The sequence below is a fragment of the Montipora foliosa genome, chromosome 10 (assembly GCF_036669935.1).
Source record: "Montipora foliosa isolate CH-2021 chromosome 10, ASM3666993v2, whole genome shotgun sequence".
NCBI lineage: Eukaryota > Metazoa > Cnidaria > Anthozoa > Scleractinia > Acroporidae > Montipora > Montipora foliosa.
Window position 1 is genome coordinate 13,718,790 of NC_090878.1, and position 27,500 is coordinate 13,746,289.

The window sequence follows — 27,500 nt, forward strand, 5'->3', positions numbered from 1 at the left end:
TGTTTCCGCTCTCCGCTATTCGTCTCAGACATGACAACGACTTGGGGTTGAACTTGGGATTAGCTTTCATTTCAGTGTTTACTGGAGCTCCAGACTCGTCCACTTCCGTTGCGACTTCAAGCTTAGGTTGTCTTCCATGGTCGTCAGCTTCCAGTATGTGATAAAAAAAGTCGTAGTTCATTGGGTCGTCAGGCACGCTACTGAAAGCTCGTTCCAGTTCACTATCATTTTCATCGTCGCCTTTTCTCTCTGGTAAATACGGCCACCGTGGATTTATATGCTTATCCAAAACTGCCAAAACTGTTTTCTGCAATAACGAATCAAAACCGACGTTTGATCAAGCTTTACAGTTGGTTTTCAAAAAATGACTTTAGCCTAAAAGTAATAACTGTTTACTTAGGAAGGTAACAGAGTTAAACTGCTCTCTATTGAATTAGTTTGGGCTAGCAACACGGCCGACATTTCTCTGCCTGCGAAGCTGGTGGGAGAAGGACACGTGCGCAAGTGTCCCCGAGTTGCATTCGCAGTTCGTAAAATCTCCAGAGGCTTTGGCGCCTTGTTGCTCGAGGCTTTGCCGCGCGCATAGCTCCCATGCGCATGCGCAAATTGATCCCGCCACAGGCTGTAAACGGACCACAACGAAAGACAGTAACATTATAGAAAAGCAAGTGAGTAGGGTGGGGGAAGAGTCGGAACAAGACCCAAAACAAGCTTAGCGGGAGGTGGTGGATTCGTAAAGCAAGCAGAACATCAACGCTGCGATACTCACTTCCAACAAACATTTCTGTTGTATTTAATTGAAGTGCGAATTATGGGTGGGGCCTTTCGAGGAAACACATGAGCCCAACAAAACTGACCCGTTCCCAACTGTTGTTAGCTAAGTTGGTAGAGCATTGCACCCGTATCGCAGAGGTCATGGGTTTAAATCCAGTTGAAGCCACCTGAGTTTTTCTGACAGTTGCTTAAATTGTCTAGCTAATTGCAAGGACCACTTCTCACTTTTATTAGGGAGCTTAAGCAACGACGACGGCGACGGCAACGAGACCGTCTCTTAAAAATATATATTCACTTTGTTGTAATCACTTCGTGTCTATTTCAACCTTTTTAATAAGACAACGAGTGTGTTAGTTCCTCAAAAATGACACTGGTCGGAACGGCGCTTAATTTTGGGGAGTAAATGAAAATTTATCCTCAAGTGCTACAAGTTGCAAAATTGTTGAGACACTTTCATTAAAAACACCTTTTCTCGCTTCCAATACCCCCCGTATCTAGAATTTAAACCTTAACCACCTCCATTCCCCTCTCCCCCTTTCAATGTTGACTGTTTAAGTTTGCAACAAATTTTTTGTCTTTTGTCTTGCTAGCAACACTGATAAAGGGGGGGGGGGGGCTGCAGTGTGGCAGATAATAGGTAAATTAATAACGCCCCAAGAAGGTGAAGTGTCTCCACTATTTTTGCAACTTGTTGTAGCGTTCTTCAGAAAGCCTCAAACTTGGCTATTTCACGTTGTTATTTTTCTGACGACGGCAAAGAAATGGACAAAAGTGAAAGTCGCCGTTGTCGTTGCTTAAGCTCCCTAATGTACATTCTGTAGTGATTCAACACCGCCTTAATTTCATCCTGGTTGTAAAAAAGACATTCATGCACTTGTCCATCCACCGATTCCTTTTCCTTTTAGCTTTTTTAGTTTTATGTTTATACGATTAGTCAAAATGATAATTATATTAATTAGTAATGGTATAATAGGACTGAGTGGAGTCCAATTCGGTCTGTAATTGTAACTATTACAAAATTCAGTCTAGACATGCAACCCAACAAAAAAATATTATATAAAACCAGAAACCCACAAGGGTTGAAACGTGTAACGCGCGTTCACAGCTTCCGAATATTCAGTGCTAAGTACCATATTTGGAAACCCCTCGCTCCAGTTAATTTCGCGCGAGAACATTGGTGGTATTGCGTCACGGTGTTCTTGAGAACTGATTGGTTGAATGTAACGTTTCTCTCTTGTTGTTCCAAATATGGTACTTAGCAAATAGAATATTCAGAAGCTTGTTTCCCAGCAAACAAGGGGCCGTTACACGTTTCAACCCTTATGGGTTTCTGATATAACCCCCGAACACTGGCAAGCAAATGATTTCATTATTTTAAAGCTATTGATCTTTGGAAGTCTACCCCACAATACCTTACAACTGTCTAATGTTATAAATTAGTCCATTTTGGAAAATCCCCAGTTTGGTAGGGTAGGTGGTTGTTGCTATGGTTATTGCATTACATTCTGTGATTGGTGAATTAAGCTGAGTGCACTTAATATGATTGGCTGATGTAACTATCCGAATAAAGGTGTCCGATTAAAAGCAACTGTCCGACTTCACTGTCCAATTACAACCCTACACAATAATTAGTGAAAAATAAAGCTGTTAATTGTAATGGTTATGATTAATCATCATAATTACAATTTCCGAGAAAAGAAGAAGAGCAAAGTGATGAAAGAAGGGAAAATTTGGATTAAATGACTCTCAAAGGAGGCATACAGTGTAAATTGTTTAAAGTTGCTCTGAAAGAAAGAAAGCCCCAACTTAGGAGTCTACAATGTTTCTATGGTGATTGAAACCAAGGTTGTGATTGGTTGATTTAAACTACAACTTTGAACGTGTTTGGTTTATTGAACTGTCCGATAACAAACTGTCCATTAACAACTTGGAAAAGTGAATTAGTGGAAAATAGGAGTCTTTTTAACCCAATCACAATCGAGGAAATTGTAATTTTAACAATTATCATGATAATAATATTAGTATGACAATAATAATCATGTTGCTTTCTCACGCTGCGTTGTTTGACCGTCATGTGGTATGCTTCAAGTTATACATAATTTCCACAGTGAAGATAGCACATGCTAAACAGACATCTAAACAAGCCTCTGCACCATCCCTGCCCTCCTTCTTCTAGAACAACGAGACTAAACGTCCCAAAACGACGTAGTAATTTCAACGAAGAGAATTGTGATTGAAATGTAGTACAGTTTTCATTGACCAATACCTTCATGTTGGGTTCATTTGTTTCTTCATCTCGATAGCTGACGTAATCTCCAAAATAAAACTTTGTAGGGGTCTGCTCATCATCCTCCTTGCAAAGAAACAGCTTTTGGATTCTGTCAAAAATAGTTTATTAGTTCCTAATAAAAACATAGCCACTGTTCGAGCACCAGCAGCACCGTTCAGGATTTTGATAATAGTGACTTGATGCTGCAAGCCAACACAAAATAACAAAATGGGATAACAAAAACTCACCTATCATGTCGCATCTGGGATATCAAATAAGCTGCGGTATCATCATTGTATTTCTTCAAAGCCAACTCAACTGGCAAATAACTGGGTTTATCCTCATGTTCTGTGCTGTATAAGTACATCAGACCTGGATAACGTTCCACCAAGGCTTTTGACACATGCAAGAAGTTTTGTCCAGCGGCAAGATGCAGCAATGTTGGGCAAGTGGCATCATCTTTGGAATCCACTTGAAAATACTTGTAATCTTCTTTGGTGTCTCTCTTGAGAATGATTTCTGTAAGTCGACTAATCTAGATGTCAATAATAATAGCAAAATTCACATAGGTAATTAAGATAATGTAACTATGCACAAGATCTGCCAACTAAGAAAAATGCAAATGAACCCATTAGATCAAATGATTAGACAGTGTAGGTTTTTTGTGAAAATGTAGAGCTGGAAAACCTGGGGAAACTCAACTCAACTGGCAATAATATTGTGAGGTGTAGTTATGAAGTTCGAAGCCAGGTAGTCTCATCACGTTTCAAGGTGAGTAAGAACAATGTGCGAACCAGCAAGACATTATGCGAGTCAACATGCAAGTCACACAGTTATTGGAAGCTAACAGTTTTAAAATGGGTGCTTAGACTTAAATACTATTTATCAGTGCTATTTGAAATGGGTGCTTAGACTTAAATGAGAGACTCCCATGGCTTGCAATTGACACGTTGGCTCGCAGATTGTCCAGCCCCTTGCCAGGTGCGCATCCTTACAAAAGCCCTGCATAAAAAAAATAATTGTTACCAACTTGAAGACTAAAATTATTTGCAAAAACGAAACTTGTATATATTCCAGGTGTGAATAGGGAGATGTACACTTACAACCGACTGGGTGGCTCAGTTGTCCAGCATTGGATTACCACGCTAAAGATTGCAGATTTAAACACAGGCGTGATCTGGGTCTTAAAATTCTTGAGGAGAAATCGCTGCCAAGTGCAACTTCTTTCACAAATGCACAGAATTTCAATGTATGCTCAGATAACGACTTCATACTGTGGGCCCTATCTTTAGTTGGAACAAGTGTTAATAAACCCTAAGGGAGGTTAAGGAATCCATGCCACACACCTTCCTCAGCATCTTGAGTCTTACTGTTACAGTAGTTGAATATCAATTTAGTTCAGTTTATTTTGGTTTCTTATTTCGTTACTCAAGTCACAATCAATTTCTGGATACGCCCTGTCTTTGTGTGTGATTTGCATTGTTTGGTAAACAGTATTTGATTTGCATTGTGATACAGTAACACCCTTTGAACTTGTTCCGTCGATTCGAGTGCATAGGAGGATCGTCGTTTGACGTTAAGTCCCGCTTAATCTATGGAATAAACCTTGAATTCACCTGGTTTATCGTGGCTTATTAGTATCTTATTATTATCCTGATACAGTACTTGGACCATGGAACATTTGATTGTTTATTTTGACCTTTAAACACTGTGAACTAAATTGCGATCACCAGGAGCTACATGCCGTCTGGTTTCTTCTTAACATCAGAATGTGGTTTACCATGTATGAATTAATGGGGACATAGTTTTTCAGTGAGTGATTAACCCATTGACTCCCAGGATTTCCCCATTGACGAGCAAAATCGTCTGGCGTAAGACAGAGTAAAATACTAAGTCTGGCTGGTTTCGGCCGGTTTGGACGTCAAAGGGTTAAGATAAGCACAAAGAAACATTCAAAGGGATTTAGCAAGTGGTAGAACATGGTACTTGTCATAATCACATTAGATCATCTTGAACAGTAAGTAAATCTATTGTTAAGGACAGCATGCTTTAGACACAAACAAAATTAAACTACTGTTAAAATGATATTGTCATTTGGAAGTAATCTAAAAATGAGGATCTCCCAGGGGTTGGGGGGGGGGGGGAAGGAAACATGGGTAATTTGAACGGCGGAAAAGGGGAATAAAGACAGAATATCTTAGGGAACAAGGAAACATAAACCAATTTTAGGGATCAAAAAGCAGAGAACAAGATTGGAAGTAATTTCAGGAATAAGGGAACACAAGCAAATTTTTAAAGGAAACAACACAGCCGACCCAACATAATTTGAATGCTCAGTCAACGTAATGGTTTGTAGGGTTTATATGGGAAACATGAAATGCAGAAAAAACAACGGCTAATCCTAGTTTATCCTTCATTAAAAGAAGACAAGGCTGGAAACTCTGAACCTCTAAAGCCACTGTCTTCTTTTGATGAAGGATAGGAGCAAATTTCAAAACTTGCCCAGAATGCCTCAAATCGACACAAGGACACAAGATGGAGTAAGAGTGAGTTTATTTCTTGTATTTTCCTCGCTATAAACTAGGATTAGCCGATTTTTTTTCTGCATTTCGTGTTTCCCATATAAACCCCACAAACCGTTACGCTGACTGAGCATTCAAATCATGTGTTTGGGTCGCCTGTGGATACAAGGGAACAAAGACACCCCCCTCCCCCCCTTCCTGGGAGGCCCTCAAAAATGATCTATAAAACATATAAGTACTACCAGTATTCATTTCAGTTTGTGACAAGCACAATAATAATTAAGCAAAGGAAATCATTACCAGGTATTCTAAGCTTGGTAACACTTCTGGTTTTTCTTTGTATTTCTGTGGCCATTGATGAATTATTACAAGAAGAACATTCTTTCCATATTTTTCTATCAAGCAATCTGCACGCACTTCATCCATGGCTCTGCTCCAGGGTAACTTCTCACTTTTGACTTTGTTTTGAACCTAAGGACAAAATAATTCAAGCAACAATGTTGTCATATTGAAAGGGTCTGTTATTACAGAGGCCACACGAACGTTGATATGGAAATAAAAAGTTTCTGCATAGGACCCCGGGGAACCCACAGGTAACCCACAGGAATGGTGGTGAATATGTTGCAAAACTTTGCACTAGAGCCCAGGGGATTTGCCTTTCTAGACGAACCTCCCCAGGAACCTGGGAGGTGCGGCGGTTAGATAGCGGTGGTTAGAGTGCTCAACTCCAGGTCACGTGGTCCGGGTTCGGGTCCTGGCCAGGAACATTGTGTTGTGTTCTTGGGCAAGACACTTTACTCTCACAGTGCCTCTCTCCACCCAGGTGTATAAATGGGTACCGGCAAATTTAATGCTGGGGGCAACCCTGCGATACACTAGCATCCAATCCAGGGGGGAGTCACTTGTCACTTCATGCTACAGAAACCGGAGATAAGCGCCAGCTTGATGGGCCTTCTGGCTGGTAGGGATTTGCAAAATACTCTAGCACCATGATGGTCAGTGGTAATACATTGCAATGTCAAGAAAGGCACCTTGCTTTGTTCCCATGAATGTTGATGTCTAATATAATTAAGCCATCCTTGTCCCAGGGAAATGCTGGAGAGAAAAAAATATTTACCACAAATCCAGGATGGAACCTTTTTTCAATTTCGTGCTTCTACAACTGCTTTGAAACTGGGGAATAGGTGATAATGTATCACACAATTGCTAGGTTCCAACCCTTTGATGCATATTTTTCCACCGTTTTTTAACTTTTCGTTTAAATATTTCTAGTGTCTGGAGTGTAGTACTTCAAAAAAATTTAAACCAGAGGTTAAAATTAAACTACAACATATGCACACATTTTAGCAGGCCTTTGATTTTTGGCCGATCCAGTTGGGTCCTGGTAACTAACGACGTCAAAGAACTCAAGAATGTAATTCCATTCTGAATCGTCAGAACATTCATGGCATCTGATGGGTAACTGTCATCCAACATTTCTATGAAGACTTAACAAAAAGCTCTAAATTTTCAACAAGACTTCTATTTTACACTTTTGCACAATTCTTTCAAAAGAGATGTGATCCAGTTACTTCTTTGATGACATTAGCTACCATGGCCCAACTGGGTCAGCCACATTTTTTGCGTATAAATCAAACGCCCACTAAAACACGTAAATACACTATGAGGGGAATTTACTGCACCCCAGACACTAGATGTTTAAACGAAAACTTAAAAAGACGGGGGAAAAATAAGCGTTATAGGGATTTTAAGCTCTGTTCCAGGGACTTAAAAAACATTTGTCAGAGATGTGTTGAAAAATGTCCCAGGGTCCCCGGGTGTTGGGTTCCCGGGTGTTGACCCCCCAGGATGGCCAATGATACCCGCATTATGGTGTACCTTCCTAGTGTATTGTTACGTCCACTTAAGCAGAAACAGCCGTAAGTCAAAAAGGGACTTTGCCAAGTGCTGGCACTTGTAGATTTAGACTGGTAAGAGTTTATGTTTATCTACACTCTGTTGTAAAGAGATATGAGTCGCTGGTTTCTTCGGCCATACTGCCTGACTCTGACGCCCATGTTTCCTAGCAGTGGTATCAGGTGTGTATAACCCGCCATCTCCGCGAACTCATAACAACGACATTGAATATATAATTGTGTATGAGTAACGGCGTAAGAATCTGTAGGGAAAATATTCTGAATGGGCGATGAAAGCTCAAATTTTCTTTCATTCATATTGATCAATAACAGATCGAAGATTTGCAAATTAAAATGGCGCATACAGTTCATGAAACCAGATGAAACTAAAATCGTTCATAACAGCAATACATGGAGAGAATTGGGAATAGCTTGGACATCTTTGCTGTGATCTATATTAAAGAGAATCTCAGGAAAAATAAATAATAAACAAACTCCAGCTGACAATATTTAACCTTACTTTAAGCAATTTGCACTCACTTTCAGCCAGAAGTCCTTGTTAAACTTCACTTCAATATCATCGTCAGCTCGATCTGTAGAATCACTTGGAGACCTTCGATTTTCCATTTCCTTCTCTTCTACAGGAATTACTAGGTATTCGTCTCTTTTTTTGGCCATTGCTTATGCTTTTTTTCGGCAAAACGATTAGAGATGAACGCCCACGAACTCCGAAAATATTAGTCACACTGTCGCCTTACTACCACAGGCAGCCCTGGCTCGGAGGGTAAAAATTATAAGGATTTTTATGGGAATACACCCAACAGTTCTCAGTAAAAAATCCGTACTTTATTGTCCTGGTGACTTTCTAGCTTCTGTGTGTTTATTTGCCTGGTTCAACGCGATTTAAGCGACTCTTCAGCTTCGCGGGTTGTCACTCTTACAAAAATAAAGGGATTCCGATACAAATCATTATAATTTTTAACCCTCCAATCCTGGGGAACCTGTGTCGCTTCTCGAGCTCTTACAGCGGAAGTTCCCTTTTATAAATAACCCATGGGAAGCATTTTATTTTGTCTTCCCAGCTTTATATCCTTTGTACACTTTAGTCATAAGAACCTAAAGGACTTATTACTGAGAAGATTACGAGGTCTATCGAATTTGCGTATAAGGTGCCATAATAATAATAATAATATTTAATATTTCTTAGGCGGAAATTAACATGTGAATATGATTAAAAAATAAGGACTGATTTAAGTGCTGTGGTCGAATTACAAAGAGCATTTCATAGTAAAAAGGGTACTGAAAGTATTGTTTCATACATCCTTAATTTTTTTATCTATTTATTTATTGAATCATTTAACTTAAGACATTTAAATTCTAATTGTAGTCCCCAGCACAGTGGTTTTATGGGACAATATTGTTTAAGTTTCATATTTATGCCAATTAACGATGTATATGGAGGCATACCTTGATGAGTACGACCTATCATATATACATCATCGATACAAGAGAAAAAAATATACGGCTATTGTGTCTACTGTCTCAATGGTCAGCGGAGTGAAAGTGATAAAAAAAAAACCAAAATGGCGGCAGATGTGGATCGAGGCATTTTTCTTCTCTTCGTCGTTAATCTCAAAGAAACATGCACTGCGAGATTCTGAATGTCTTGGAGTGCTTTGAGGGCCGAACCTATGATTACGCTTACGTCATTAGATCTGTGATTCTGTAGCGAACAACAGAACGCGGGAGAAGATTTAATTCAGCTGTTGGATTTTCTGCGCGCGTGATGAGGTGAACACTCACTGTTTAACGATTGAAAATGATATAAGCTTATGAAGGGAATCATATATTGAACTGTGGATATGAAATCAAGTGAAAATAAATTTAAGACACACGAACCAACTTTTTAAAGACATGTTTCGACATTACTCATGCCATCATCAGTTTAATTCAATCTACAAACCTCTCTCTCTCATATACGTTACGATTGGAGAACGTTAAATTTAAAGTTTTTAACAAGGTCGGTTATTTTTTGAAAAGATGATACAAAGTTGCATAACATAACATGTGTGCGTGCACGCAAAAAACAAAAATCATTACTATGATATGACTGCACGTTTCGCTATGGCTTTATAAAGGTGATGTTACACGAGCCGATTTTTAACGCCGATTTTTAATTTAAACGTGCAATATAGATAGCTTCTTTCAATTAAAGACTATAAGCGGCTCTAGCTGAGTCTATGATCGTGAAAGAACTAGGAGTGCACTTTTTACAATCAGGTGAGGCAAATAGGTGTTTTTGTACAGGAGAATTTGTGTCAGTCAACAGATATTGCATGACCCTAGTTGGAGTATCAAGTATTTATGAGTCAATGAGTCAACGAGTTAGTGCAGTTACCCTAACCCATAAAATGAAAGCTAAAATTTCAGAGAGTGCTTAGGCCTAATCACTGAGACGAGGGCTTAGGCTTAATCAATAAATTATTGCTATATTGACTGTGAGTCTCATTGACTCATGACTCATTGCCTCATTGACTCATGCATTGACTCATAAATCATGGGACCTCCCCTAGTTGAAAAATGGCGTGACGTCTCACCAATGTATCGGGAGTTACTTTCCGCACATTAATAAACAACTAGGGATTTTAAATCATCTGGTATGGGATCTTTGAAGCTGAAAAAATTCTTCTCTTTAAAACACCTTAAAACACCTAGCCTTACCTTTTTGTTGAAAATATGTAGCAATTGCTTAGACTTAAAGAGACACTTCATGTCGGATGTCAAAATTGGGCGTGCATCTAATAAGGTGCATTTCTGGTCGTTAGTGGGTCGACGAGGTTTTTAGGACTGAAGAATTATGACATTTGACCCATATACCATACGAGCGAAATTAAGAGTACAAAAAGGGTTTTGTGAACTCTCCTTTTACCAGGTTACTTAATTTCACACACTTTACGGAGATCTGTTGTTAGTTCGACACCGTCACATATTCCAGATGTTACAAAAAGCGGAGCACCACTAAAACAAATAACTAGAACATTGATAACGCTCAACGAATAGTTTAAAAAGCTTCCAATGCAGTTTTCTTACCTATAAGCATGCGTTGCTCAAAGCGGTCTCTGGCTGCAGTCATGCAAATAGATTTAACAAACACCACTATTTTCGCAAAACCATTTCCTATGTAATTTGCTCCCTTATTGTCAAGGTTTTTCAGTATAATCCAGATGATAGCTCTGCTCCACGGATAGCCGCCACTAGTGTATCAAGCCCATCTCCTTCCAACTCATTTGGTCGTTCTAGCTTCTCGGGGTCGTTTACACCAAGGCAGTAAGCTTCAGGCCAGTCTGTAGGGACATTACTTCCAAAACAGACCGGGAAAATCTTGCAACTTAATTTTTCGTTCTCGTCAACAAATCCCTCTCGAGAAAGACCATCCCCGCCCAAACACAACAGCACAACGCAATTAGGATTCGCCAACCATTGAAGAATTCGATTCTTGATGTTTTGCATGTCGTTTGCCGATAAATCCACAACGTTTACATTTTCTATTGCCACACAACCGGCGGGCTTTGCCTGGTTTAGAGCCATGCAGAGAAATCTGACGATATTGCTTGCATTCTCCCATGAAATCTTGTATAAGAGTAGAACGCTTTTCGTGTTATCCAGTGTTTTTCCTCGCGATCTGGTAACATGATGAACAACAGGTTTGTTCTTTTCTTTAGACGTTTTTGCCTTCGTAGATTCGTTCCCCATGTCCTGAAACTGAAATGATTGAGAATGATGACTGTTATTTCATTTTCTGCCGACGAAAAAACCGAATACCATCTGGAGGTGATTTAAAATTAAAAATCTTTCGTTTTAACTTTCTAACTTTTAAGGTGCCATTCAAGATATTTTAACTGATGGGAGAAAGTGATTTATTAATGAGGATTTCATATCTACCAGCCACGTGAAATAACAAAAAAATACAATTAGCATATTCAAAAAATTATGGTAAATTGGCGTGTTTCTCTTCCTCTACGAAAAAAACACTGGGGTCACGAAGCGCTCAAAAGTGGAAAGTCACCTAAACACGTTTAAAGACTATTTTAAGACTCTTAAAATAAACGTTACTATCTCGAGTTTTCTTTGTGGTTCTTTAAAATCAACTCTAACAGCTGCCGTCAAATTCCTTTTATTATTAAAAATTTGAATGAAAGCCGATCTGTCGAAAAAATCTTTATCGTAAAAAATTTTCAACAGGATTTTTTATGCAAGCATGTATTTCTCAGTGTCAAGATACGGTATGATGGCCTTGTAGGATCCAGATCACATTGAGAGTGAAAAAAAACATGGTTAAAATGAAAAAAAAAAAAAAACTGATGGGTAAAAAATATGATTGTTGGCTTGAACAGCTGTTGTGCCATAGAACGAGATATCAGACAGATCTGCTCTGCTGTCGAGATATATAAGACCCGAGCATTTTTGCTACCTCTGAAATTTTTTTTTTCCCTTAGCTATTTTTAAGCTAGTATAAACACAAGTTGCCTCATTAAAACGCCTTTTATTTTTGTTATACTGAACTATTTCAAAATGATATCGAATTGAGAAATTCCCTGAGGAATCGCCCTTACGCTGTTCAGTAAAGAATGAAATTTATCCTCAAGTTAGTTCATATTCTTTATGAAACTTTATAAACGTTTTAAGTGACAAACGTTGCTTGGTTTAAATGTTAAAAATGGTCAAACATAAAAATTAAGTAACAAAGGAAAACAAAAGAAAAACATAGAAAATTGAGAAAAAAATTTTTCTCATTATTATAGAGAACCAGTTCAGGGACTTCATAAAAAAAGGGCACGTTTATCACCAGAGCGAACGTAGACCGCGGGTCGAAGAAAGAAAGCGATTAGTCATCCCGAGGGACAAGTTGATGCATCCTCGCGATGCGCAGAGCCAGCGTGAAGAGATCGTAATTTAACAAGACGCTCTTTAAGCGTTTACTCGGAATACCATGTTGCGCGGAAGGGTTAGAAGCAAACTAGAAGGATAGACTCTTTGCATGACCGTGTCACGTGACCTTATCGATCACAAAAAAATGGTCGTGGTACAAAATAGATGCCAGAGATGGAAAGAGCGTGATGAAATTAGTAAGAATGTCAATTTTGAGTCCACTGACATTTAGGTGAGAGATTTCACAGTGAATTTAATGCCTGAAAAATTAACTGAGATTTATCCGGAAAACAGCTGCCGGATGGCAAGCTTTGCCCCATCCAGCACAGAATTCTTTTACATTTTTCTAACTTTCCAACCGCTCTAAAATCATGCACTTAAACGTCAGTGGCCTCAAAATTGACACTCTCACTAAATTTATCTCCCTTTTTCCATTTCTGGCATCTATTTTGTACCACGACCACTTTTTATGATTGGCAAAGTCACGTGACACGGTCATGTAAAGGGGCTATTGAATAGACTAAGGGCTGATTTACACGGTACGATTTTTGTCGCATGCGACAAGCGCACGATAGGCCTACGACATGACTTACGATTGTGGCAACGTTAAAACATATCTTAAAATGCTACGACATTTTTTTCTGACGTACACAACAATCGTAAGTCAGGTCCTGGATCTGTCGTAGTAAGCCGTTGTCGCATGCGACAAAAATCGTACCCTGTAAATCGGCCCTAAAGCGATGCTTTCTTTTGATATTCAAATTTGTGTGTGGTCCTGTTTTGCTTCTTTCAGATACAGTGAGGGAGAAAAAAGGAACTCGAAACAGATTGGCCTTCTTGCCTTTCGATTGTTTGATGGCGTGGAAATGATTTATGAATCGTGATTAAAAGATTACAACCGCATTAAACGTTATATATGTTTCATATTTAAGTTTATGGAAAAAAGTCGTAATCAATAAATATATAAAAGAAGCATAACGCTTCAAGAATCACAGTACCGCTTTTGTTTTCTTGTAAGACGTTGTCGTAATTGCGTGTGATTATCCATCACTTATAAAATAACACATTTATACGCTGGTTGCAGCTCGTGGGGACTGAATAAAAAGTTTCAATTCAACTTAACTTATATTAACTACGAGGATGCAGAAGATCAATTGCCATGGAAAAAACAGGGGCACCCAACGACCAATTTGTTGTAAAATGTATTATTATACCCCAGTTAATGAAAATAAATGTTATTAAGGCATTTTCAGGTGTTTTTCAGTGTTGCTGGGAAAAAATTATCTGTTCCTTTCACCCAGCAAGACACACAAGAAATTTCCCAGCCAGCTAGATAAAAATGATTGGTTTCCCAGCCAGTTGATCAAATTAATTTACAGCCAGGATTTCCGCACGCTTTCAAATCCCTCGATCCAAAACGACCGAACAAAAGGGACAAAACCGGGACAAAACAGGTTTTTTCCGCAAGCGCAATTACTCTGACCAGCCGTCGTATGTTTGTGACTATTCTCTGGGAGAGGGAAGGGGTTCTTTTTTTTTATTTTTTATTTTTTTTTTAGTCGTCCTCATTCTTCAGAGTTTCTACAGCCAGCTCGGGTTGAAATGCTAGAAAAAGTCAGTAATTCCCAGGCAAAACCTCTATCAATAACAAAATTTCCCAGCCAGCTCATCGGAACACCTGTATTTTTGCCAGCCAGCAAGACTCCTCTGGGGAACAGATAATGTGAGGAACAGATTCGTTGGGTGCCCCTGAAAAAACGCGTTGGAGTATAGTTGAATCGGGATTCGAGCATCGAGTATCCGCCCGAAGCTATTGGATGAAGAGTCTTGGGGTAATTCTCAGCACTGAAGTCATTTCTTCTTTATGTGTGTTTCTTGCACTGAAAAAACAGCACTGAAAGGTAGAAGGGATTTTAAAATGGAAGCTAATCGTGCTACTTACAGTCTCAATAGAGATACCACTCTCCATTACGTCACGTAAGTAGAACATTAGCCGAACACTCCTTCTTACCTTGAGGGCGAATATGTTTGCAACAGACCATGAACAAGAAAGGCAAAAATAATCAAAGTTGATTTCGTATGACGGTTATTTATTGGTCCAGTAAGTTAAGACAAGAATTCAACAATTGTAAATTGATGTGAAAAGCGATCCCGGCAAGGTATAACAGGACTCTGCGTGTCGCAGTGTTAGCATCAGTCATAAGACCAATATCCTTTCCAATGATTGTGTGTAGTTTAAAGTTATTTATCGATCAACTTGCTAGAATTTAAAACACCTCCCTTGCTCTACTTCTTACCCACTGCAATGCACTTTTCTGTTCCGTCGAAAAAATGTGCGAAAAGTCAAGAATTGTCCGTTTAAAAGTTGGTAAAGCACACGCAAAGCACGGTAAGAGGCACAATTGTAAATAATTATTCATTAAGGAGCTTCTGAACTGTTCTCACCTTAAATTTCACTCCAAACACTCTCCTATACGAGACTTCGGTCCTTCTAAGAGTTAGATTCCTTGGGCGCAGAGTTGAAAATAATACTAACTTAAGGAAAAGGAATGTTCCTTAAAATCTCTGAGGAGTAGTATTCTTTTCAGAATGAACTGAAGTAATCTCAAACTTGCGTGTGATGTCATTACTTAAGGAACATGAGCCCGCACTTCTCAGACAGCTTTCAGCGTTACGGAAGAAAGCCGATAAGTGACTGTTTTTGGCTTTCACTGAATCTTGTGCAATCTTAGATTCCTACTTTAAAGTACTTGGAAATTATTCAAAGGGACTAAACTGACATGAAAAGCTTTTTAAATTATGAGATATTCATTGATTTTGTTGTCATGAATGCTATATAAGGAAATAAATATTTTCCACCAATTATTATGGGCGTGGTCCTTGGACGTATAAATATTGCCAGTATATAACTAAATCTAAATGTTGAGACTGTCTTACAATATATTTTTTTATGCGTTGGAAAAACACTTTCTTTTCTTCAAGTACAGTTTTGAAAAATAAAAAGACCAGCCTCCACTTGTTTAGGCTTGTTCTGAATGATCTTAAAACAAACTCTATTCCAGGTTTCCTCTTCTTCTCGACCTTTGAGACGTGCTCGTCAGCCCCCGGAGACCGCGATTCTTTAGGTCAGCGTGTGTTAGTGTTCAAACGACTGATCGACGACGCCTGAACAAACATTGACACAAACGGACTCATTTCACGAGAGATCAACCAAAGAAGACGGTCAACATGCGACAATGACACGTCACAGTTTTCTCAGCCAATAGCATCCCGCATGGCTTGCCTGACCGCCAGCCAGTAACATTTAATTTCTGCTCACTAATCAGCTCAAACATCTGATTATTCACACTATCCACTAACGACAATATAATTTAACTTGACCGCTTAAAGATGATTTTCGCTCAAGTTATCAAACAGCAAGTCACCAACCACAGGTTGATCGAAGCACTAGATAAAGCTATTTGGGATGTCACACAACGGTTGCTGTGCGTGACGGCTGCCAAGAAGGGCAATCAATCCCGAGTTCAAACTATTTTCAACTTTATTAAGGTTCGATACTTGAGGTGAAGAAATTACTGAGTGAGAAGCCTTGTGACTAAAGACATCTATGTACCAGTCAATTCCAAGTGCGCCCATCCCTTCCCCCGGGGTATACTCCGGATATTTGACAAGAGGATAGCTCCGCATAGTGAGAACTTGGCACGAAACGAACCCCGTACGGGCGAGGAAAGCACTAGATAACATCGACCTAAACCTGGTGAGCCATCGATATGTCAGCGGAGTATTGAAAGATGATCACTTCGTTTTCGCTCGCTCCTCGCTCTCTCGCTTCTGATCGATCGCAGCGAGGATTATTTCAGTCATAAAACGGTCAATAGACCTTTCCGGTTTATTTTACTAACAAGCTGTTCAACACGTAATGGATTTTAGCAGTATTTTATTACGGAATATTTTCAGTTTCTCAACTTGCAGCTAACAAATTTCCGGCGCTCTTCCCACTGTCGGAACGGATCTTGTAACGGGTATAAAGAAAATTAAAGAAAAAAAAAAGAGAGTTAATTATTAAAAGTTCCACTTTGTGAGCGGCATATATGGCTCACCAGGTTTAGGTCGATGTTATCTAGTGCTTTCCGTACGGACGAGCATTTGACTATCGACAAAAACGTTGGTCAGCGGTCGCTACCTCGAGATTTTTTTAACGGATGGTGGGGTATTTGACACTTTGTGTGGCCCTAACCCAACCTCTTAGGGAGGAAGGCCCTAGCCGGTAGGGCATTTGACGGTGTAGACTGTCAACATAAGGGGGCAGTCGACCATTTTTTTGGTAAAAGTCATATGCCCGGGGGTTTGCCCGAGGGAGGATGAGCGCTTTGAGAATTGATCAAGAGAAAATGAGGGGACAGAGAGGGAGGCTCCCGGTCCAGCCCTTGGGATATGTCATGTCCACGAAAGTTATTTTTAGACGAGCGGAAGTCTTTCGAGACGTCCGCATGCAGGCCAACCTCGGTCCGATGTTTGAAAGAAAATAAATATTCATCATCCTTCCACGTGGACATAACATATCCCGGCCAACGCCCTGAGCCTCCCTCTCTGTCCCCTCATTTTCTCTTGGAACTGATACATTAGCTAAAAAAATTAGCTAAGACTGCATTAGAAATATTGAGCCACAAGTGGGTTTCGCACCCACAGAACCTAAATATCTACGTCTTAAATATATATACCAAGCTCTCTAGAGCTCCCAAAAATAGTGCATTGAAGGTTTCTTTTGTCTTCTTCTTCCTTGTTGACCTCGCCTCTTCCTGTGCCTGTGGAAGATTCTGAAGGAAATGAACAAAGATTGAAATTTGATCAAAAATGACCTTCTTGTCAAAAAATGGTCAAACAAAAACGTTTTTTTAGAGGTTTACAGAGAGAACTTACTTTACTTAAACTCATTCGATATCTCAGTTCACGTCGTATTGCCAAGAGCTAATGTGCTACAGGTAGTATTAGCATGACACGCTTTTGATTCAGTTCTCAGGCTACATCCGTTCTAGCCAAGTTAAACTCGTTTTTCACACCGGGGTTAACCCTTTGTACTAAAAAGAAATCTATGAGAGGGGAATTATCCTGAAAACTCGAAGTTACCTGCAGTTATACTCCCCCCCCCCCCCCATAGGGGCTTTTTAGGGCCAATGAAACACAATCAATGACACAACAGGCTTCACTGTTCAAAAGATGCATTTAACGCTATCCATCAGATAAATCGGGTTTAGTCTAAACACAAAATCAATTAAGTTATCCAGTGGATCGTGCTATCCACTCTTTGAAAAACTCGTGCCAGGGGTCCGTTTCTCGAAAGTCCCGAAACTTTACGGGCCATTTTCGGGTGTCCCAATTCCCTTTGTATCTCAAGAACGGAGAGGATTCAAGTCGTCAAACTACACAGTTCTATTTCTTTTTGTTACCTTAAAAACATATTAAAAGATCGGCTTTCCAAAACTAGCGGTTGGCAGTTTCACAAATGGCTTTCCGGGCCCAAAAAGTTTTCTGTTTCTCGAAAGTCCCGAAATTTAACGGGCGATTTACTTCCACTTCGGTGAATAGTTGTTAATTATCATACAATATAAAATTAAAGTTAGAATTTCCTAAAATGAAATCAACATTATTGAGTTCAAGAAAAATGTAAAAGTAACAAGGTTTCGAACTTCTCGCGGTCATGTTAGACCTGTCAGAAATTTTAAAATCGACTATTATATGCTGTACGGTCGAAATATCTTTTTCCTTATCTGTATAATAAGGTGTGACTGTCCTGTTCTAGCAACAAGAGACGCCGGCTTGGCAGTGATACCACCTAAGCAAAAATAGCCATAGGTCAAACTTTGCCGAGTGTTGGAACATGTAGCAGCAGGATCCCATGAGTAGGAGCTTGCCTCTCCCATACAATGAGCCCTATGATTCAACCTTTGCTCGTATCTTTCTGTTTTTAGAACGCCACGAGTTCTTCGGCTTTGCACACACTGTTCAGAATGGCCAATCAAAATAAAGTTATTGTGGAACAAAGACAAAAATAGCGAAAACAATGTATGCAAATTATGCATATTGATGTAAATTGTTGTAAATGTCAGGAACCCATGGGCTCCTGTTAATGTGAGTTTCCTGCTGAAGGGTTAGTTCTAAAAATAGAAAGATACGCGCAAAGGTTGACTCAAGGATATAATGCATTGGGAGGCTCCTAGTCATGGGCTCCTGCATGGTAGCAGATATATCCGGAACAAATTAAAAGTAAACTCGAGAGATGAAAAATAATAGGGGGTTGCCTTTTATTGACAACAACAATAAAAGCAAGGTGACACACGCTAACACCAACCCGGTGTGGGTTAGGGTTAGGGTTCCAGGCCCCAGTTGTTCAAAAGGTGGATAACGCTATTCACCGGATAAATCACTATCCATTGGGTAGCGCAATTGACTTCGCTATTATTATATCCACTGGATAGTGATTTATCTGGCGGATAGTGCCATCCATCTTTTGAACAACTGGGGCCAGGTTTATTTTAGAAGGAATATGAGTTGCCGGTCCCCAGGCCCCTTTGTTTTCCCTCATTTGCAAAGACTTCTGGGATCGCCAGGGGGGCAAATTCGCTACGAACATAAATCGTTCGAGTTTTATAAGAAGTAGTCATGGGTGTGCAGTGCATGGATGCGACAATGACCGTCGATATTCAGAGCGACAAATCAAACCAGTAATGTCTTGAAGTTTTAATCAAAGCTTTTAAGCTTTTTTGGATGTAAACGACTTGAAATGACAGCTTGAGAGAAACAGCTTTAAAGAACAAACTTCAAGGTCACCAAGAGCATTAAAATTTCGCCGTTGGATACCGTTGTGATACTTGCGAAAAGCCTATTTTGTATGTGAAAGGTCAAGTTATCCAGACGAGGGCAACAATGTGAAATCGTATGCTTCGGTGCCACTTGTGATCAAGAACATACCTGTAAAGGCTTATTCTGAAAATGTGACAGCCATGAAAACAATCTCGTACCCAGAGCCCGGGCGCTCGCCCACTGACCAAAAAGCCATGAAAATCTTCAACTGAAACTGTCGAAAGGCGACTGTCTTCACGTACAGTTTTTGAAACGAAAATAAAAAATGATCAGAAACTATTCCCTTCGTCAAACCGATCTAATGCTAATGGAAAGCATTACACAACCAAAGTCCCTTAGAGGGACTATGACACAGCTGAAAATAAAATTAAAGATTGTGAAATCATCCTCGACTGAAAGTGGAAAACTTAACTCGGAATTGCGCGAGGACGAAGCACTTTAATCCGATTCCTTCTTCAGATAGCTATCACAGAATTGCTTCGAATCTGGCTTTAAATGTTGCTTTCGTTTTCCTTTCGTGTCGGTGTTTTCTCTAGCCTTCACATTATTGCCCTAGTCTGGATAACCTTTCATATACAAAATGGGCTTCTTCCAAGTATCACAACGGTATCCATTGCTCTTGTTGGCCTTGAAGTTTGTTGTTTGAAGCTGTTTGTCCCAAGCTGCCATTTCTTTGTTGGTTCGATGAAGACAATCTCGTACCCAGAGCCTCAAGACAGTCTGACTATCGACGGTCACACTGCACATTGATCGCCACCACCAGGAGCTCAACATCTATGACTACTTCTTAAACTCGAACGATTCTAATCTCCCAATTTTAACTCGAGCAGCGCAATCGACCGCAATCTTGGACAACACTAGTTGGGAAAATGTGACGCTCTAATTTGTCTGCGTGATAAAGTATTAAATTTCTTGCTACTTTCCCCCACCCCCCCCCCCCCCCCCCCCATGCCAGTAAAGGCTTGCACAGTATTTTGCATGAAATTATCAACATTGGTATGGGGGTGGGGTGGGGGGGGGGGAGGGGGGAAGGACCATGATTTTGTTTGCCCCCTGGCGGTCCCAGGTGTCTGCAAATATAGGGAGAAAACGAACGGGCCTGGGAACCGGTAACTCATTCATTGCTGGCGAGCCTTTACGAGGCAGCATACTATTTAGCCAAAAAAATCAAAATTTGAATGAAAGATCGGAAGCATGCGCAGTCGATTGTGGTGGGTCATGTCTATTATCCGGGGTATTGATACCCGAAAACGTCGCGTACACGTCGTGGAAGGGAATCTTACAGTCACAGCCTTCGAGTCGAGTACCTCTCCAGTGGGTCGTCATTGATCATCATTCAACCGTATATGTTCAGTCCTTGACAAGGACGACTGTTCGTGGTCTAGCTCGGGAACTGATTTTCTCTCGCTCAACGGTTGAAGACGTTGAAAAACAATTTGACTCGGTGGTTTCGATTCCTCAGAGCCACGCACGACGAGTGAAATTATTATTTTATGCAAATTAGTGGTGAAAACGGGGCGTGTCACGCAATCGCGCGCTCAACTGTGTCATTGACTGCTCCCAGTCTATTCTCAAGCACGACAATAAATTTAAATTGACATTTGCTCAGCTACGCTCAGCATTTCTCAAAAGGATACTCTTTTGCTGAAAAGGGGCCAGAAATTTGAGACGAGAAGTTTAAATTCAAAGAATGAAGTGACATGCCTGTTTTCAAATTATACTTGCCGCGACACATGCTAAAGATATGCACACCTTTCTTCGCTTTTTAAATACTTCACGCACATTTCCGGTATCCTCTTTCTTCAAAAATTGCAGCTGTTTTAAAAAAAAAATACAAGTCACTGCTCCCAGTTTCCACGCCAGCACTCACTTTCTCACTGAAACTCCTAGTTTCGTTGTATATTAACCTCCGCAATTAATATTCCGGAAGTGGTTTCCTCAAGCAACACGAAAAACGGCGCGCCATACTAAAGTACGTGACTCATCGGTGATGGCGATAACCTCAGGAAAAACCGACACCCTAGGCAGGAAACTACCGGTTTATTTCACACAGTTATTGTGTAACGCGCTGACGTCCTCCTTTAATGGCAGCTAAAGATCAGAGGCAACTCCCTAGAATTCCACGTGGCTATTGAAAAAAAAAACCGCTTGGCGATTTTTATAGTAAATAAACTCACTGGGCGATCATTAAACATATTGAAACAATAATTTGAGTTTCAATAAAAAAAATGTGAAATCCTGTGGTGTCTTGGCGCTTGAGTCGAATGAAATTCTCTCAAAACAGATAATTATTAATTACCTCAATAATCCACTTTTCGGAAATTAAGTAATTTTCATGCCGACTGTATTGTTAAGAAATCCTTATGTCGTTTCCGAAAAAGAACGCACAAAAACCTTTTATTATCCTTGAAATGTATGTTACTTATCTCTGATTGGTTGACCTTAATAATGAATTTGGCTTTGCTGTTAATTAAAGTGGCGCTCTCATTTGTCTAGCCACGGTGGTTCCGAACACAGCGTTAGAGCTGATTTCTGCTCTTTGGCGAAAAATTGTTTGCCATTTTCCCACCGAAATGGCAGTGATCTTGGAAACGTTGCGTTTACGAAGTCTTCTAGGATTTGCTCTTCTCCAAGTTATCATTTTAATCATTTTTTTCGTCGTGGGAGGAAAAATAGGTGAGTGAGTGCGTTCCTGAATAATGTGAAAATTGAGCTCTCGTGAAATAATATGCCAGTGGCATATGTTTGGCATTTTGCGCTTTTCTGTTTTGATAAATGGCATATAGCATAGCGCCAACAACTGCTGTTCAAGAGTGGTCGTCAAGGATGTTGTTTACAGTAGGACTTCAAAACTGAAAAGGCGAACAAATGTCAAACAGAGGAGTTACGACAAAATACCATCACTCACTCGCCTTTGTCCTGAAAATAGACAAGTAATCGATTATAAAGGACTATAAAATGTTTAAGCAACAACACTTCAGAAACAGCGCGGTTTTACGTGATGCTTAATCTTTTACTGTCACTTTTATATGGTGACAGGACATGGTCTTTGTGTTTAATTTAGCTACAACAGATTTTGTGTATTGGAACGTCGGTTGAATGCGAAGCTGTATGTGGATAATATACCTGCAATCAAGCATTTTATTTATGTAGACAGCAAACAAGTTTGTGCATAGAGAGTCTTCAAAAAATTATTTTGCTTGTACGTGATGATCGCAATATATAATTGATTAAACTTGAATGAAGTGATTATTGTTTTGATTTAAATCATATCACGATTCTGTGATTATCATGATTTTAGGCAATGGGAAATTTAGACCTGAAATGTGGATGGGTTCAAGTCTTGCTGTGATTATTTTGGATTTATTCAGTTCCATTTCTTTGCTCCACTTGCTAATCATTTTGCCTCCTTGGCCCCTCCAAATGAAAAAGGTTGGCTGCAGTGTTAAGAAAGCCATCATGGATGGGTTTCGACAAAACACTGACCCCCGGTCAACTGACCCCCTTACTGACTCCCTATAAAATCAATGGGAAAATGAATACTGCTTACTTAAGCCTCAACATCCCTTTTTAAACAGCATTGTTCAACAACATTTAAGTCTAAGCACCCATTTTAAAAAGGTTAGTTTTCGATTATTTTTGTGATGGCCGATTACTTCATGTAAGCTAACCTTTTGAAAATGGGTGCTTATACTTAAATATTGCTGAACAATGCTGTTTAAAAAGGGTTTTTGAGGCTTAAGTAAGCAGTATTCATTTTCCCATTGATTTTATAGGGGGTCAGTAAGGGGGTCAGTTGACCGGGGGTCAGTGTTTTGTCGAAACCCATCATGGATTGACTTGGTCACTCTTGCATGCAATCATGCACTCACATGCTTGCCCACTTACTCACTCTCTCGTGTAAGAAGTTGTCTCATTTCTAAAATAATAATAATAACAATCCCTTGCCTCTCACAGTGTTTGTTTTTCAGTGGACAATATTTAAGTGGCTTTTTCAAACTCTTTATATGGGAAAGGATAGGAAAGGAAAGGAACTATATTTAAGTGTCTAGTCGTTCTAGCGCTGGAGCCGCTAATTGGGGACACTGTAAACTGAAATCAACAAATCAAGGCAAATCAAAATAATGTTGATTTTTTAGGAGAGGGGAAAACCAGAGTACGCGGAGAAAAACCTCTTGGTGCAGAGTAGAGAACTAACAAACTCAACCCACATATGACGCCGAGTCTAGAAATCGAACGCGGGTCACAATGGTGGCAGGCGAGTGCTCTCACCACTGAGCCATTCAAGCACCCTGTGTCCAGAAATGCCCCTAGTTAGATGCACATGGCTTGCCCACCTGCAACATTAGATATGAGATGATTATAGCCAACTCGGCGCTACGCGCCTCGTTGGCTATCTACCATCTCATATCCAACGCGCGCTCATGGAATAATTGTTAATTAATTAACCATACATGTAAATCCTCATAGCTATGTGCGAATATTGATATATATCGAACATGGCCCATTAAAGTCATTAAGTGTCCTCCAAATGTTGCTCCTCAAGGAAAGATAAACTGCTGCATTTACCCTCAGTGAAAAATAATACTAACCTTCATCCTTACCTTATTGTTGGTGGCAAAGACATAGACTTAAAGGGACACTTCTCGTGGGATGTCAACATTTGGCATGTATCTAATTAGGTGCATAAGTGAACTCTTTGACCAACCCTTCCGAACAGGATAGTTTGAAAAGGACGTTTTTCTACCAGCAAATAGATAGGATTTCAATCAAGACACTCTAAAATATACTAGTAGAATATCAAAATAATATTGTTGGTGGTTAATTGGAAAAAAGAAGGAGACCTAACTTATGGTATGGTTTAAAGAATAGAAGTTATTATTTTATTTTTCATTAGATCTTTGAAACAATCAACGAGTTGCTCGAAGGTGGAGTTGCTCGAAGCAGTGTGCAATATTTGGTGTTAAATACAATAACAACCCATCTCATGTCATCCAAACAGGCTAACCATATCATGTGTGCAGCCATAAAGGGAAGCATTACCAGTTCTTACTAACTTCAGTGAAAACTCTGATTTTGTTTTTAGCTCCTGCTCCAACAACAGCCACATCACACATAGCAAACATTTGTGTTGGAAAGATCTCAAACATGGATGCTCTTTTAGATCCAGCCACATGTGAAAGAATTGGTAGCATCAAAGAAGCTGAAACTGATCCTCGACACATAAGAGCTGATCAAATTGTGTTTGCAATTCGCTTTCCTCATCAAAGTTTATCCATGTCACGCTGGTTTCAGTTTGTGACCACATCAATTCGATTGGATCTCGAGTACCAACCATCATTTCACTACAGGAAGAATTCAGGTGATGTTTAAGTATACATACCTGCCTTGGTGCGATTGGGTTACAATCTAGTCAACGGACTGTCATAACTATTTATTACATTTGTCCTCTCATCAACAACACATAAAAAAATGCCATTCCATTCTCTCAGTTTCTTAGACTGAGGTGCCTTTGTAGTAACGACTCCGATTTTAACAACAAATGTGAGGAAATGTGCCAGTTTTTCAAAAAACGGGGCTATCCAGACTCTGCTGTCACCACAGGCAAACAGCGTGCCCAAGAAATCGATCGAGATACCGCACTACAATCATCACAGAACGGAGAAACCAACAGAATTCCATTCACCCTCACCTACCATCCACAAAACCTTACTGTCAATAATGTGATTGTCAAAAACTTAAAATTCTCCCCAATGATCCCGAAACTAAACACATCTTTTCTCTACCACCACTTATTTCATTCAAATGCGACAAAAACATAGGTAACTTTCTAGTTAGGAGCATTTTCAAGTCAGACACCCAACCAGGAACTTTCAAATGTACACGCACACAATGCAAAACTTGTCCCTTTATTTCAAACTCTCCTCTTTGCCACTCAGGATAGTACAGATCTTTGGGTAAGCTTTTAATAATCATTAGTATCATTCAATGGATTTTTCCCCCATTTTCATTGGCCGAGAGCCCACCACGTGACCTGCAAATAACTGCCTACAAATAAGTGTTTTGCTGCAAATAATATCCTGCTCATGCGTAATTAGAATCACGCTCTTGTGTGAAAATGGTAGTTCGCTTTCTTGAGCTTTCAGAAAAAGATTTAATTGTTGGGAATTGTGAAAAATAAAGTTAACTCAGTCATCAAATGAAAACAATAATTATTATTGAACTCGGTTATCACAAAATATCGTGATTTGTCAGTGTCTGACAGATCAATTATTTGCCTCAGCCTTCAGCTTCGGCAAATAATAATATTGATCTGCTCGCCACTGACAAGTCACGATGTTTTGCACAACCTCGTCCAATAATTGTTAATGATTAATGAAAACAGTGATTGGAAGTTATTTTATATGAATCTACTTTATGCCACTGTTTGGGCTGCACAGAATATTTCTCCTTTTTTAAAATTTTCATTAGTAATAATTATTATTTTTCTTGTTCTTGTTTGACAGACGGTACTCCCCCTAGTTTATCATATAATGCAACATTGGCATATCGTAATAAGGAAAGCTCAGATTCACAGGGATGGAAGACCATGTACACATCACTTCAAGAGAGACCAGTCATATGTGAATTTGTTAAATCACAGGTGAGACCCCTGGGGCCAGCTTTAAATTTGTGGATGTTCCCTGTAAACCATTGATTGACTCCTAGGAGGGAGACTTGATCGATTCCATTGTCTAATGCCAGACAATTTTACTTGTCAAGGGAAGGGAGGGGGGGGGGGGGGGGGGAAGGGGATGGCAGTTCAGGAGTCAATGGGTTAACAACCTATGCTTCCCCTCAAAAATTGGTCCCTTTCATCCATTGGTTCCTGGGAGTGAGACGTAATAGATTTTACTCTGTCTAATGCTAGACTATTTTACTTGTCAATGGGTGGGGGTTCAGGAGTCAATCGATTAACAACCTCTACATCCTCTCAAGAACTTTGTGCCCTTTAACCCATTGACTCCTGGAAGCTTTACTCTGCCTAACGCCCAGACAATTTTACTCATGGGGCAGTTCACAAATGAATTGGTTAAGCAATTGATTCTATTTCCATTTATTTCATCCTCTTTGCCCTGGGAATTTTTGCCTTAAATCTGGCGTTTTTCACCAGCCTGCTCCATGAGTCCAGACAAAGTGACATGCCAGGGTTATACACTGTAAACGTGGCTGGAAGAGCCCTTTGTTTTGTTTGAAGACTTGCTTTTCTCATCTCCCCTCTCCTTCCTCATTTTTCCATTTTCACTCTCGGTACAACTTTTGCCTCTGCTTGTAATCTGATCACCTTGAATGGGTTTGGTTTGCATTGTGTCCTTCATAATATGCAACAGTGTTTTTGTAAACTACATGTAGTCTTTTATGCTCATATTGTTCTCAGTGGTAGTTTTTTTATCAGTAATCATTGGTCTTAATACGTCATTCCCTCTTGGATTACATGTATTCCCCTTTCCATTTATTTAGTCTTGTCTGGCTTAAAAGCAAAAAACGCTCGCAAAAAATTGATAATAATCTTATTGATTCTTTTTTGCAGTCTGGAGGTGATGATGGATACTACAACTGCGAGGATATCCCCTTTTTCGAAATAGGCAATGTGTATTATGAACAGTACCTGGTTAATATAAGACTTCCTTCTTTGGAGAAAAATACCAAAATTGGCAAAATCACTGATGTAAATTTTGTGGTAAGTCAATACTAGCTTGAAGGACCACTTTTATGTAATGTTTAAAAAATGAGCAGCAGTGTTTTATCGGGGTTTAAAAGCACGAGGCGTAGCCAAGTGTTTGTAGACCCGATAGAACATGTGCTGCAAGTTTTTTTGAACGGCTTAAAAAACATTCCACAAAGAGCGTGTCCCTCTGGACTCAAAACAATGGTTCAAATTGTGAGAGGTGAATATTAGCATACAAGAAAAGCAAGCTATGCCTTATTAGTATTCTTTATATAAAGAATACTAACGAGGAGTGTTTCATCAGGATATAAAGCTCATACACGTGACGTTTTATCGCTGTTTTGATATGCTGTCAGGCTCATGAATTATTAATGAGTTTTTAAAGGTAACTGAAATCTGTGGCAAAAAGTGTTTACAAAGTAGACAGTCAATATTTTAGCCTGGTAACAGCACATATTTCCTTTTTTACCATTGCTTGGTGAAGAACCAAAAATGCATTAGATATGTTGTTTCATTCAACATTTTGTCACAGACTATTTTTT

General features: G+C 39.6%; 2 protein-coding genes and 1 long non-coding RNA gene across 3 annotated transcripts in view; 1 reads left to right on the forward strand and 2 right to left on the reverse strand.

Moving 5' to 3' along the window:
* LOC137973331 (transient receptor potential cation channel subfamily A member 1-like) overlaps positions 1–8,215 on the reverse strand; it is a 30,601-nt gene extending 22,386 nt beyond the window's left edge. The window contains exons 1-5 of the mRNA XM_068820120.1: positions 8,001–8,215; positions 5,866–6,036; positions 3,292–3,578; positions 3,041–3,152; positions 1–307 (exon numbers count right to left, since the gene is read on the reverse strand). The exon at positions 1–307 is cut by the window's left edge and continues 2 nt beyond it. Coding sequence (XP_068676221.1) covers positions 1–307; positions 3,041–3,152; positions 3,292–3,578; positions 5,866–6,036; positions 8,001–8,138 — 1,015 coding nt within the window. The 5' untranslated portion in view covers positions 8,139–8,215. The remainder of the gene's footprint in view (positions 308–3,040; positions 3,153–3,291; positions 3,579–5,865; positions 6,037–8,000) is intronic.
* Positions 8,216–8,509: 294 nt separating this feature from the next.
* LOC137973339 (uncharacterized) lies at positions 8,510–15,033 on the reverse strand. Its single transcript, XR_011117205.1, has 2 exons — positions 14,835–15,033; positions 8,510–11,222 (listed from the first exon to the last, which is right to left on the reverse strand). It is a non-coding gene; the product is annotated as an uncharacterized lncRNA (long non-coding RNA).
* Positions 15,034–21,725: 6,692 nt separating this feature from the next.
* The window catches only part of LOC137973381 (protein wntless homolog), a 17,314-nt gene continuing 11,539 nt past the window's right edge, over positions 21,726–27,500 (forward strand). The window contains exons 1-4 of the mRNA XM_068820178.1: positions 21,726–21,926; positions 24,337–24,612; positions 25,757–25,893; positions 26,821–26,970. Of these exons, the coding sequence (XP_068676279.1) occupies positions 21,824–21,926; positions 24,337–24,612; positions 25,757–25,893; positions 26,821–26,970 (666 nt within the window). The 5' untranslated portion in view covers positions 21,726–21,823. The remainder of the gene's footprint in view (positions 21,927–24,336; positions 24,613–25,756; positions 25,894–26,820; positions 26,971–27,500) is intronic.